The 14,134-nt window shown below is 30.9% G+C and overlaps 1 protein-coding gene across 1 annotated transcript; it reads left to right on the forward strand.

Moving 5' to 3' along the window:
- Window positions 1-396: 396 nt before the first annotated feature.
- Window positions 397-10,441, forward strand: LOC127734392 (stabilizer of axonemal microtubules 2-like). The gene is made up of 5 exons (XM_052244231.1): window positions 397-561; window positions 4,533-4,706; window positions 5,320-5,432; window positions 6,299-6,385; window positions 6,771-10,441. Exons 1-5 carry the CDS (start codon window positions 530-532, stop codon window positions 7,712-7,714), a joined length of 1,350 nt encoding a protein of 449 aa, XP_052100191.1. The 5' UTR covers window positions 397-529; the 3' UTR covers window positions 7,715-10,441.
- Window positions 10,442-14,134: the final 3,693 nt, after the last annotated feature.

Below are 14,134 nucleotides of genomic sequence, written 5' to 3' on the forward strand. Positions count from 1 at the left end.
TCTGCGAGACGATAATTTTTTAATATATATGTATTATATGTATCATATGCAAGCCACTGCAACTCTCTTTCTACTGTACTGACAATTGTCTGTTTTATTGTTTATATTTAATCATTCATTAACCTTTTTACTTTATTGTAAATGTGTTTGTGCCAATAAATATTGTCTTATGTAATTTGTCTTATCATGCCAATGAAGTATAACTAACATACGTCCTTGATCATGCTTAATGTATTTATAACTCAAAAACAAAAAAATCTCGTCTCATACCTGTGTACCTGGGAATAATATATCAAGTGTGGACCGAGTAAACGTTTTTAGAATCAAGTTTTAAAATTTCGCGCCAGCCTTTCCTTATATTATATCCCTTTAATAGTACTTTGTCTATCCCGACAGGTTTGTCAACAGTTGCCATCCACCATTTTGATAAACACCTGTCAGGTGCGCTTAACGACGTTTGATTGAGGAGGAATACAACTGTGAGGAAGAGAGTCAATCGAGTGCAATTTACAGGCAAAAAGTTCTAAAAATGACGACAAAATGTAACGAATGCATTTGCGGGTAAGTCACCTGTCAAAAATGTCTCACCTGAAAATAATAAATACCGTGCAGATCCGTACACGTTAAAATTTAGAGTTTTTGACAACATCAGAAATCACCATGGTCTGTCAGGTGTATATAAAACGACTTGAATATGTGTTCTTAATTGTAATTAACACAGGAAATATACTAGATATATCTGGACAAGATGTAAATTAGTTTGAGCCAGAGGCGGATTTAGGGGGGGGGGGGGGCACCCCTTATGGAGCTACATTTATGGTCAATCCAGACATTTACTGTTCTACCCCAAACTAGACAGTTTGGGCCCCCTTTTCAAAATCCTGGATTCACATCTGTGAGCCATATATAAATATTGTTGGCTAATAACTAAGGATTTATCATATATTACTTCCCAACCAGCCCCACTATGATCCTACAGGTGTGCACACCTCATTCAGTTTAATGAGGAGGCTGAAAAACTTGACTTCATTACATGTAGATATATATATCCAGGATTTGATATAGATGGGAGGGGGGAGGCTCCTGAAAATTTAGAATTAGAGGACCTTAATTTGACACACATTTGGCTGTAAATAAATCTTTATAACATTTTTGTTACTTTAAGTTTTTTATGGGGTGTGAGAGCCGTGTGCGCCCCGATGAATCCCCACCTGAAATTAGGTATTAAACAACCCAGTTGAGTTTTGTTGATATTATTTAATAGAGTTTAGTACATCCATTTCAATAAAGACATTGATAAACAGCCAATGTATTAGGTCAAGAAATGAAATGTTGGGTTTCTGGTTGCTTAATCCCTTTTGGGATTCTGAGTGTTGAGCAAGTTTCTGATTTGGCTGCCCTATCAGAAAATCACTTTGGACTCAGAATCCCAAAAGGGATTACCGGGTACTGCCTATACTGGTTAGTAAACTAAAATTTGGCAGGATCCATTTTGGATGGTCAGACATTTTGTATTCAGTTGTTTATATATATATATATATATATGACTATCATAAAAACTTGGTAATGTTTTTATGCCCTTGGATTGCCCCAACTACGATTATGTTTTTGGTCTGACTATGTCCATCCCACATTATAATTTATATCAAGTTAAAGTCTTGGTTTATTTTTTTTTGTAGTCACATCACCCTGAAACTGCTACACATTTAAATTTATGAACTGAACTTTTTGAATATATGACAAACTAGAGTTTTGATCCAGATTTTGCAGGATTTGAACTCACAACCTCAGTGTTGACAGGCTTGTGATACATGTACTGTAGTTTGACTACTTAGACCACTTAGCCACTGTGGCTCCTAGTGACTTTATGAAGACAGCAATAAAATATACTGACTGTCATTGTAGAATGCCTTTTACAGTAGGTTAAAGAAAATAGCAAAGTGCAAACATTTTGCAAAACTTACCAATGAAAGATGTATTTCAAGTACAGGAGTACATTAAAATGCTTGTCAAATCAAGAATTCAGTGTTCTCACCAGGATTTTTGGATCATGAGCGCTCTGGTTAGTGTGGTGCCAAATTATAAATATGAATAAAATATAGTTTGCCATCCTGTTGCGACACATTTCATGTATTCTCTCTTCATATGAACAGTTCTCATAGAGTTTTTTTAGGTTCATTTATTACCTTTTATGTGAGTTTTGTTTTGTTTTCTTTTGTACTGTTTTGTAGGGTCATGCATTAACTAAATACTGTAATAGACAACAGTGAATTATTCAATGGGCATGTAGAAAATACAGGGTCCTTGCATGAAATAGTTTCATTCATTCATAATGAGATAAATGAAAATACAGATTAAAAATTCCAAGACAATTCAGATAGATTATATTGTGAAACATCAAAACCATTCCTAATGAATTCTTCTTTGGAATATTTCATATTTTACTGTCAGCAATTAGAAAAACTTTAAGTCAAGGTAAAAATAAGGGGGTTAGTTAGGCAAGGATTCATAATAACTTAATAGTACTGGTAAGTTAATCTTTGAGTATTAGTAACCTCGAGCACATGTTTGTCTTATTTAGGCGTTAAGAAATAAAGACTTACAATGTATTTAGTTTGAAACCAGTTTTTAGAATATCAGAAAGTTAAAAATGGCATATTGAATGCAGTTTCTCCTTTTTGTTTCTCAGAAAAAATTATTGTATACCATCAATCTTTCAGGGTATATATGTGCATTTTTTAAACTTTTTTTTTTATAACTTTTCTAAAAACTAATCTTCCTAGTAGTTAAGGAAAAAGTTCCATATATCATCTCCATGAAATAAACTGTAGTGTGTTATTGTGTTTCTTAACATAGTATGGTGGTTGTGTCATATGGAACTTTAGCCGTAGTCAAATTTATGCAAAATAAACCAATGATCTATGCTTGATAAACTGAATGGTGAACATTTATTTAATGATACATTATACATTTACTTTCTAACAATGTATTTGCACAAACTGGCTTTGTCTTTATGGTTGCTTTTATCTTTATAAGTCTAGTAAGTTATTTGCCCAAACACTTGAGAATTTAAGTAATTTATTGGATAATTTGCTCACTATTTATTACCCAGTTGAGTTATGAAGCATTATTCTTATTTTCACTCATCAGCTTGCCAATTATTTGGGTATAATTCACTACTTATGCATTGTTAGTTTACTGGCTATTGTTCATATATTATATTCAGAAAATTGCTGGCCCCAATTCAAGCAAGTTGTCTTTCCATAGGATTGCTGTCCAATGCTAAAGATCATGACATCTGACTAGTGGGCTAGCTCCTGTTTCATAATTTTTAAAGAAAAATATAGCTAAAATTAATTGACTTTGGCAATGCTTTTCAATAGTTGGTTCATTGTAGAAGTCAGAAAAGTCACGTTCCTATTTTTTATCCTTTAATTTTATTTAATTGTTAGAAGTGATGAACAACATGAATTATTTTATTAATAATTCTAGGTATAATCATCAGCTTGATTTTTTGAATCCGTAAGTAGTTGTGTCCCTTGTTTGTTTCAGCAAATGATCTACACTTCTCCAACGATTTACTTTGCGTTTAATGAGATGTCAACACATTTTTTTATCCAAATAAATATATGAATTGTATATTTTGAACATGCAAGAATGCATGATGATATATAAATGTATAGTATATATGCATCGTTTTCATCCAATAAGCATGTGTGGGTCATTTTTCTATTTATTCATTCTTAGTATATTATGTCAAGTCAAGATGTAGCACTCATTTACCAGTTTATTCAGCTTATTCAGTCACAGAAGGGTAAATCCCATAACTTAGCAAAAACAGTCCTCAATAAAAAAAAAAGATTATATAAATACACACAGAAGTAGGTCTTCTTGTTTCTTTAACTGTAAATAATACTGTAAAAAACTTTATTTTTTTTAAAAATTTATATTTAAGTTAAATGATCTGAGTAAACACTTTGTTTTAAAGTGTGGTCTTAATGACTTTTACACCTGATCTTGTTAAACCAATGATCCAAAACACAGATTAACATTTTATGATTTAAATATGTTCCAAATTTAAATACTTATTAACTAGTAGATTAATCTGAATAGAATTTGTTTTGGTTGTATAACTGGAGTTGTAATTAATAAACAGCTGTATGTGCATTATTTATCTGCTATTTGAAAGAACATTTTCATTATTCAAAAACCATTGCCGCATTTTTTAACATGAATTATCTCCCTTTAGTAAGAATGGGTTATTTACAATGAATGTAACAGACACATATTTTGTATTCCTTGTTTTTATAATTTGCTTTCATTTTAATAATTTCAATCATAACTCATCATAAATATTTTTTGAATTTGATTTAGTTATCAATATTTTTTCATTGTTCATCATGATCACAATAACTAGACAAAAAACCTCATCAAAATAAATGATTGAACACATTTTTAAGGTTATGATGTTATCCAGAATTAATGATTCTTTTTATGTTATTCTGAATTAATGATAATTTTTTGTTTCTTAGGAAGCATACCAGGCCCCATGTACACACAGATGTTATTGGTCGAGGAGACCCCTCCCAGAAATCAACAGAATACAATCAGACATACAAACAGCACCCAATCAATCTTAGAGAAAGCTTCAAACCAAATGCAGAGGCTATGCAGGGTGGAAATTTTGAGGATAGAACCACAAATAGGTATATATACGTAATTAGTATCTTGCAATTTACTTCTATAATGGCATTTCAAATATTAAAAATATTATTTCCCATTCCTGCAGGTTTTAACAGGTAAATTTAAAACGTATTTGAAGCATTTGATAAGTCAATATTTTTATTCACACTTAATGTATACAGACAAAAGGCCTGACAGTCATCACACTGGACATGGTAAGAAAATAAAAGAGTTAAACAATAGAATGATTTGTTGTTGTCATTTGGGTGTTTATCTAATGTAACTTTAAAGTTAGAAATATGTAAATAAATTTTAGAATTAAAAAGTTTTCATATACATGTATCTAAATGGCCAAATCAAAACTCAGGAATTTTCAGATTTTTGTTTGAGTACAGAGTAGCTAAATTTTAACAACTTTGTTACTGAACACTTTTCTCTCACATTTACAATTTTCAAATAATTATGATTTAAAAAAAATTTAATTGATATTTAAAATATCTTCCATAACAAATTAAAAAGGAAAGTTGTAATATTACTTTTTGTGGATAGTTAAGTTTAAGAAAATGGAAGATTGATTTCTAGACGAAATAAGCACAAGTTAGAATCAGCTATATGAATATATGATTTAATTTGCAGACAAGATTACATCAAACATCCCTTAGAGAAGCCATTTGTAAGGGTCCCAGATCAGTACCAAAGACCTGATGGTGCAATGGAGGGAATGACATCTTATAATAAAGATTTTACAAGTAAGTTTTGTTTAACATGAGCATATATAGAAAACTGATGTTAGCCAAAAGTTTTATCCAAAATTATTTCCAGATTCTTGTTAAATAGGTATAAGGGGAAAAGACAATTTCACCCAATTCTTATTATAACTGCCTAGAATAAGCATTAAATTAGATTTATTGTTATTCTTACACAAAATATTGTTACCCATATACGATAACCACTTCAGTAGCCACAGGGGTTTGGATGACTCCCCTGACTGTTAATGCTTCGATCCCCTCCGAGACATTCTAACTATATTGGCCTGATAACCTTACAATTTCAATCCAACTTCTGACAAATTCATTGCTTACGTTAGATGTATGCTGCAGTGTTGACCTTTTTGGTTTCTTAATATATTAATGTATTGAATAGTGGAAATATGACAAAAGGGCACAACCGTGCCCAGTTAATCAATAAATTTTATGTTTTTAATTATCAATTAAAAGAAAAGCTATAATACTTCCATGCAATTACAGTTCATTATATCACGGTTTGCAAAATAAATTATCTGTGTAATTGTTTTACCACTTAAAGTTTAAACAACACTTTATCAGTCCTTGATGATAACAACTGTTGGAAACCATCAAGATCTTGTAGTACAATATACAGTGTATTATGATTTGGTATTAGTGAAAACCTTCATTAACATTCAGCATGAAGAAAAGCAATAAAGATGTTCCTTTCCTGAGCTAGATTTTCTTGTTCACCATTTGATCCTATTCAGTACATGTGTATATATATATATCTACTTTACTTTTATTTATAAACATTCATTTTTTTAAACCAAGATCTTTGAACACAGCATATAAGTTTCAAATTCTCATCTCTTGTTATCTTATTACAGAGAAGATGGCACCACCTGCAACACAGATTCGACATGATGGACAAAAGATGCAAGGCGGTAGATTTGAAGGGGAACCAACTTATAAAGGTAAGTGTAATGGACACTTTTTAAATTGATTTCTTAAAGTGATCTGAAATATTTAATACAAATCATATTGTCTCTTTCAAAGATGGATTTATTCAAAAAATACAGATTTAAATTTTTACAAATATTTAAGAGTATGCATTATTATAAAATTTGTCAAAATAACTATTTAACTAACAAATAGTAAACTGCCAATGTCTTGAAAAAATTGTCTCCAAAAATTTTGGTGACAAAAGAAATCATATTAAAGCTAATTGGACAATTTGCATTTCATACTCAGTTTCGTAGTTATGAACTTAACATCGTATTTTATATTAATTCTGTCCAGTGAATTTTTTTCAAAACTATATACCGGGTACTAGTATCTAATTTACTTTTATGATTTCAGCTGATTATAAGAAATGGGATATGTCTGGTCGTCCAGGACCTTATGTTAGTAAGGATGCATGGGTACAACCAACCGCCAGATTTGAAGGGGAGACAACTATGAATCATGATTATCGTAAATATGCCCAGCCTCCTCGCCAATCAATGAAACCCCAAGAGGCATCAAAATTATCTGATGCACCATTTGCTGACAATACTGATTACAGGCAGTCCTATCAACCACATGCTCTAGGGCCAAAATTTGTACGGGAAAGAGAGCAGTACAAAGCACCAGGTGTACCTTTCGATGGTGTCACAACATTTAAACGAGATTACAGGGGACCAGTTGGTGAACTTACAAAAAGTTTCAAGCCAGATAATCAAGCATTCTCGTCAGGTCAACCATTAGAAGATTTAACAACTAACCGTAAAGATTATATCAAATATCCAGCATCAAAGCCATATGTTCACGTTCAGGAAGGTTACAAGAAACCAGAAGGTGATATGTTCATGCAAACTACCCATAATTCAACATACAGACAATTGCCATTGGCTAGAAATGCCATGATGAGACCAACAGATGCTGGGAAAGTCTCTAATGCACCTTTCGATGGTACAACAAATTATGCACAAAACTACAAACAGTGGCAAGTCAGGAGAGTGGAACAACCTGCTAGAGATGGTTACCATCCCAACAATGCCCCATTTGAAGGCATGTCAACTCAGAAAGCCCACTACATTCCACATGGAATGGTGCCAAATCGCTCCTTCAAACCAGATAACACAGCCTTCCAAAGTGATGCTAAGTTTGAAGATAATACCATGTACCGTCAAGATTACGTTCCCAAACCACGTCCATTATGCCCATGTTACGACTCTAGTGCTCCTAGTGTAACATGCGCTAGACATAATGTAATCCAAACTGTTACAAAATTACCTCAAGGAATGGCGGTCAGAGTAGCTTAAACTAACTTTATTGTTCAATTTCTTTATGTAAAAAATTAAAAGAAGGTTCAGTTCCAATAAAAGTTGCTTTCTGCTTATATTTGATGAGATATTTTTGGGGTACAAGTAGGGTACAAGTATGAACTATATATATGATATATGAACCTAACTTATATTTCATAGCATTGTTTTATATACTAGTAAAAAGAAGAATAAAATATTTTTGTAGATGAAATGGATTTTTGGGGGGAAAACTGATAGATTTTTGTCAATTACTAACTTTAAAAACGTACGCATATCTTGGGGATAGTATTTCTAATACTTCAATCACAATACTCTTCTTCATAACCACTGAATTTTTACTCTTAAATTAAGTTATCACCAGTTTGCAATAAATAGTGCTGCAGTGTATATTAATTGTCATACACCCTAATCATATATTCACTGTCCATTCACAGATCATAACTGTTTATCTCATCAACTGAAATAGTGTTATGATTTATCTGTACACCCATTATGTTTTTTCTGGAAAAAAGAATCATGGGGAAATTTTTGTTTTGAAATTCTTTAGAATAGGTGTTGTATATATAGAATAGAAAAATTAAGCTCTACAATGCTGAGTCTGTGATATAAATCTGATGAAACATTTTGTATTCAGTTTAAATACAAATAGAAATGAGACATCGATTTTTGTATATAATATTAATGATTCATATTAAGAATTTTGTTGTACTTTGCAATTGTTTGTTATACACATGAGATCTATTTTTATTCTTTTAAATCAGAATTCCTGCCAACCTTTCAGATTTTCATTATACATGTAAATTCAATTTGTTCCAGAGAGCTTTAAATGTTTTGTATTTGTTTTGTTTTTGTTGAAGCATTATAAACAGATATAGTTTAGTACACACGTAATGTGCCAAACTTATTGTTGTGTTTGTAGATATATATATACTGGCAATGGAATATGAAAATCTTTTGTGCTTTATTAAAAAAAAAAGAAATTTCAACCTCTTCAACATTGGCAATAATTTCCTCCTCATTTTATATATTAAGAGAATAATATTAACTTATGTTTGTTATAGAAACAAATAAAAATGAATTTAAATAACAAATGGTGAAATTTCCTTCCTAATAGTTTGGTTTTCTGTCAAACTCTTCAGTTACCAGACTATTGTGTGAATTTATGGATAGTCAAGTATTCTGTAAATTTGTTTAATGTGCTTATTTAGTGCAAAATTCTGGCTTATAGTATCATTTTGTGTCATTTATAATATTCAATCTATGTATCTGTTTTACTGCCAAACTTTATATTGTAAAAGAATTTAAATTTTTAAGGGGGCTGTTGTCCAAGATATTCTGTATGAATTGTTGAGTTTGCAAGTAAAATATCTCAAGTCATATTGAAGTGATTTTATTAGAAAGCTACACATTCTAGTGAATTTTTCTAATATGCATTCCCTAAAACAATTCATTATTGCAGATTTGACTGTAATATTTTTTAGTACACAGTTTTTTGGTTAAAACTGAAAAGAAATGACAACAGGACAATATAAGCCCTCTGATAACATAGTCAAAGAGAATACAATGAAATAATGTGGCAACAATGCCATAGCAGAAAAAAAACAAAACCATCAGTTGCCTAGCAGAGACATTTATAGAGAAGAAAATATTCCTCAATCATATAATTACTACTTAAAGGACTTTGCAGTTGGGATACAACAAGAAAAAGTCTTCTGCCATATTTTCTTACTTATGTGTTTCTCTTCCTGTGGAGGGATAATGTTATGTCTTAGTTTTAAATGTACAAGTTTTTGGCCTTATTTGTAGATATAATGATTAATATATATATTCAGGTAGTACAATTTATGTTGATTTTTTTTGTTATTTATTTTAATATTCAATGTGTCTTATTTTTATTCATTAAATCCCTACAGTTCAGTTATGAACAGTATTATACTTATTTTGGTACAATAATTTTTAATATTTCTACAATCACAGTTCAAATCTGCTGACAGTATTTAATGTACAATGACAGTATTGATAGTTTGTTATGATTAGGAAAGAAATGGAAAATATCTCAGAAATTTTGTACTGGGATAATTATTAAACCAAATAATTGATGATGATAACGAGATTTAAAGAATAGAGAACATAGTATATTCACAACATAATGTCAGAATTTTAAAATATCACCAATTTCATTGAACAGATTGAAATCGAAACTCATATAAGTATTAAGTGCTATGATGTCTTTTCATTATAATTTTTTTTTAAGAAGGAAAAAAAGAGTTTTATCAGTCATAAAACATGATGCATTTAATATCAAATCTTCACCTGCTAAGTTCTGCTGTGAGATAATTTATTTTTGTGGTTTGTTGATCTTATAAACATTCCCCATGTTCAAATTGTTGCATTTAGCAAAAAAGATGAAATCCATACTTTAAGATAGTGATATTTTAAGATTATTACAAAAACATTCCTAGATTTTAAAATGACTATTACTGCATTTTTACATACAAACTGCTTTTTCTAAGTCATTCATTATTATTTTTAGATAATATTTATATATTATTTTTGTGATAATTTTACAAGATAAAGCATTTGTATATTTTTTTTATTAACAATCTGTCTAGAATTATTTTAATTAATACCTATGTATTTTTACAACCTATTGATTTTACAATCCTTTACAAATAAAATGTCAGTATATATATCATATGTAGATATTAAAATCTTTAAAAAATGCATTGGTGTTTTTGTTCCTCTTTAAGATTAAGAATCTTTCTAGTTTTTACATAGAACATCTGTTAATGCTAGGAAACTCCCATTTCTGAATTGATTTTTTGTTGGATTAAACACCTTTTCAGCACCTGTTTGGATACATTTATGTGGATGGATTAATGGACAAAGTCAGCAGATAGGATGACATTTGTATCCAGACCTTAGTATTACCTAGTAGCTAGAGCTTTTTGTCTGGCCTGCAACGTGAGACATAGGGATTACAATCAGCAGCATCTCATTGGTCAATGTTAAGTTTCCATAGTTTGGTCCTCTTGTCATATACTGTAAGCAATAGAACGACCAATGAACCATGCAAACATGGTCATGATCTGATGAACCCTGTCAGACAGACATGTACTCATTAAAATCGTTCAGGGGTCACCACAGAATTAAAATCAAGGGTTGGAGAGAGATGTCAACAATTCAGAGGATGTTCTATATACCAAATATAGCTGATATATCGTTTATAGTATCTGAAAAAACCCTGACAACCATGAAACTTTACATTGATCAATGATAATCATTAATGAAGTCAAGGTCAAATGAATCTTGTCAGACAGGCAGACATTTACACCTTACAATCATTCTTCCTACCCAATATAGCTGGCCTAATTATGATAGTATCTGAGAAACAGACGTAATGACGAAACCCTTTCATTGACCAATTAACTATGAACATTAGGTCGATATCAGTAAATCCTGCTAGAAGAACATGTTCACCTTAAAATCAATATGCATACTAGTACCCAATATAGTTGACATATTGCCTTGGCATTGACCAATGAAATAAGAAAACCTAATAGATGGGTTATAGCTTATCAGACTGCAAACAATATTGCATTAATATCTAAATATATATAGTTGTCACAGAAACTTATAGAAAACTTTAGAACTGTAGAAAGGAAACTCCTAGAAAACTTTAGAACGGAAACTTCTAGAACAATGTAAGAAGTTTAAATTACGCATCTTTTATTATGATCATTATGGAATAGTTATGCAAGTCAAATAGAAAGTTCTAATCATTCCATCAGTCTCTATGATTGTTCCAGTGATTTCTAAACTGCACAGTTACAATATCATTTTGTAAACAAGTACAAATATGTAAACATATCATAAGGCCACACAAAACAAATTAGGCCAACTCAATAAATATTATAGTTACAATATCATAACAATATGCTGGAAACCAAACTATATGTGCCCTTCGAAAAATGTGTTCATGACTACTGTAGTGAAGTCCTCAAATTATGTGTTCAATGAAGCCTGTTGAACTATATTGAAGGTCAGAGGTTTGAATGTAGATTATACAACATTCTACCAAAATTGCACACGCTGGAAAGTATCGATTTCTTAACTGATGATGTTTCTTTATGGTCAAGGTCCTATTACAGACATCACTTAAACTTGACATATCAGTGATCCATGATAGGTCACGGTCAGATTAACCTTTCCAGACTGCTATGAACACATTATAACCATTCTATATTTGTAGTTGACGCATTGCTAATAGTATCTGAGTAATTGACTTAATGAATCACGAAAATACGGTCATGGTCAGATGAACCCTTTAGACGGACATATAGACATGCAATCATTTTTACACAAACTTTAGTTGACCTATCGCTGACAGTATCCAAGAAACGGACTCAACGTTGAGATCACTGAACCATGAGCTGATGGACATGTCTTCTTTCAATAAACAAATAGATTACGACGCTGTAACTGGATTAGAATCCCTATGTCTTGCATTATGCAGAGCATATCATTTAACTATATATAGACTTCCGCTTGACACATTGTGTGACTTGCTGGTGATATTTTACGATATCTGATTGTCTATACAAACCAAAAGGGGATTAAACAAGAAGCTCGCGTGGTGAAAAAAAGTGAAAGTCTTACCTTTAATTGCACACTATTTTTGTTTGTCCTGTTGATCTTAAATATGCAAAAACTTAAAGATCTTGTTGGGCTGGTAATTTTTGCGATTTATATTATAATGGTAGTCAGTTTTTTTCTGAAATGTTTCGGATAAATAGATCTTGTCTTACTGATCATTTTTGCAAATTAAACATTTTAAACAAGCTCCTATTCGTGAAAATAGCCAAGAACTGCAAAAAAGTTAAGAAAAACTAAACTTCAAGGGCAATTACTCAAAACGGGTTAACACATTTTTTTCTAAAATGTTCACGGTTGATAAATCTCGTCTTGATGAACATTTCTACCCAATAAGAGATATAAGCCAAAAAACCTATGTTCTATTTGTTTCTGACAGTGGCCATATTAGTTGATCAACGTGGAAGAAAATCACAAAGTTTATAGCAGACATCCTACAGATGAAGCAGATAAACTTTGGTTTCAATCCATTGTGCTGTTTCAGACGAGAAGATTTTTAAAGAAAAGTTTACCGATGACAGACGCAAAGTGAAGACAAATTTCACATGGTCATTCGGGCCAAGTGAGCCTTTTGAAGTTTTCGCAATATTGAAATAGAAATAAATTAATTTTGTTGTCAATCTCTTATTCTGTCTCAGAAATATTTGAAGTTGAATGTTTAACGTATTTTTTATTTTTGACTGTTTCATGCATCTGCATGTACAATTGTTTATTTTACAAATTTTTAATACAGACGGTTAGCATTTCCTACGACAACTGCCTCCATCTTCATACCGGGCATTTGTATGCATATAATTATAACTGTGAAACATAGTTTGTCAATAATCCAGAACAGATGATGTATTGTCTTATCAGTTGATTTATTGCCTTCATGCAATACATCAAAATTAAATAAAAAAACTATGGGTACAATGATGTCTGCTTTTTCACTTTCAGCTCTACAATAGAAAAGATGACAGACACAAATATATAGTATGGCAAGCCGTTCTCGTCAAAACTATGTTTAAACCATTTTTCGAAAAATTTATACACTGAGAATTGAAAAAAAAACCACACTGAGATTAAAAAACCTAAAAACACACACTGAGAATTAAAAATTACACACTGAGATTGCACAAAGATACGGAAGCGTATAAGCGACACACAACTTTTTTTAACATTTCTTCCTATGTTTGCGTTATAACGCAAACCTTTGCGATATAACGCAAACCTTTTGGCCTTGTATTTATGGTTCTTCTATTAACTAAAAGGTTTGCGTTATAACGCAAACATTTTGATTGCAATTATTCATTAAGTTTTGTATTATGTCCTTCTGTCATTGAATTCCGGTTGTGATTTAGTTAATAGAAGATCCATAAATACAAGGCCAAATCATTACTTATAAATATGCATAGGAATAAGGGAATACTTTAAGTGCAATTTACACAAATTAAGAATGGTTTTTGTATAAAAAAAATATATAATTTAACAAGAAATAGGCAAATTTTGATTAAGTAGATCAGGGCAAAATAATGTCATACAATTGTGAAATTATCAATTCAAATAGACAAATTGATCTTTCTGCTTTAAAATGAATTGTTCAGAAAAAATCTCAAACGAAAGCTTACTTTGCAGATATATTCATAGCTATATTAGCAGGGTTGATTTTTTATTTTATCGTAATAACTTCAATTTACTCAATTTTCTTTGTGATTATATATACATGTATTATCCTGCTCTTTATTAATCAATGATATGTTCTAAATATTCAAGCATTTTACTTTG

This window comes from Mytilus californianus, unplaced genomic scaffold (assembly GCF_021869535.1).
Source record: "Mytilus californianus isolate M0D057914Y unplaced genomic scaffold, xbMytCali1.0.p SCAF_3, whole genome shotgun sequence".
In the NCBI taxonomy this organism is placed as follows: Eukaryota; Metazoa; Mollusca; class Bivalvia; order Mytilida; family Mytilidae; genus Mytilus; species Mytilus californianus.

What these genes read in the sequence shown, in the direction of transcription:
- LOC127734392 (XM_052244231.1), top strand. Translation starts at nt 530, where the DNA reads ATGACGACAAAATGTAACGAATGCATTTGCGG. An exon ending in TGTAACGAATGCATTTGCGG is followed by an intron (nt 562 to 4,532) that starts GTAAGTCACCTG and finishes TTTGTTTCTTAG; the next exon opens with GAAGCATACCAGGCCCCATG. An exon ending in TTATAATAAAGATTTTACAA is followed by an intron (nt 5,433 to 6,298) that starts GTAAGTTTTGTT and finishes ATCTTATTACAG; the next exon opens with AGAAGATGGCACCACCTGCA.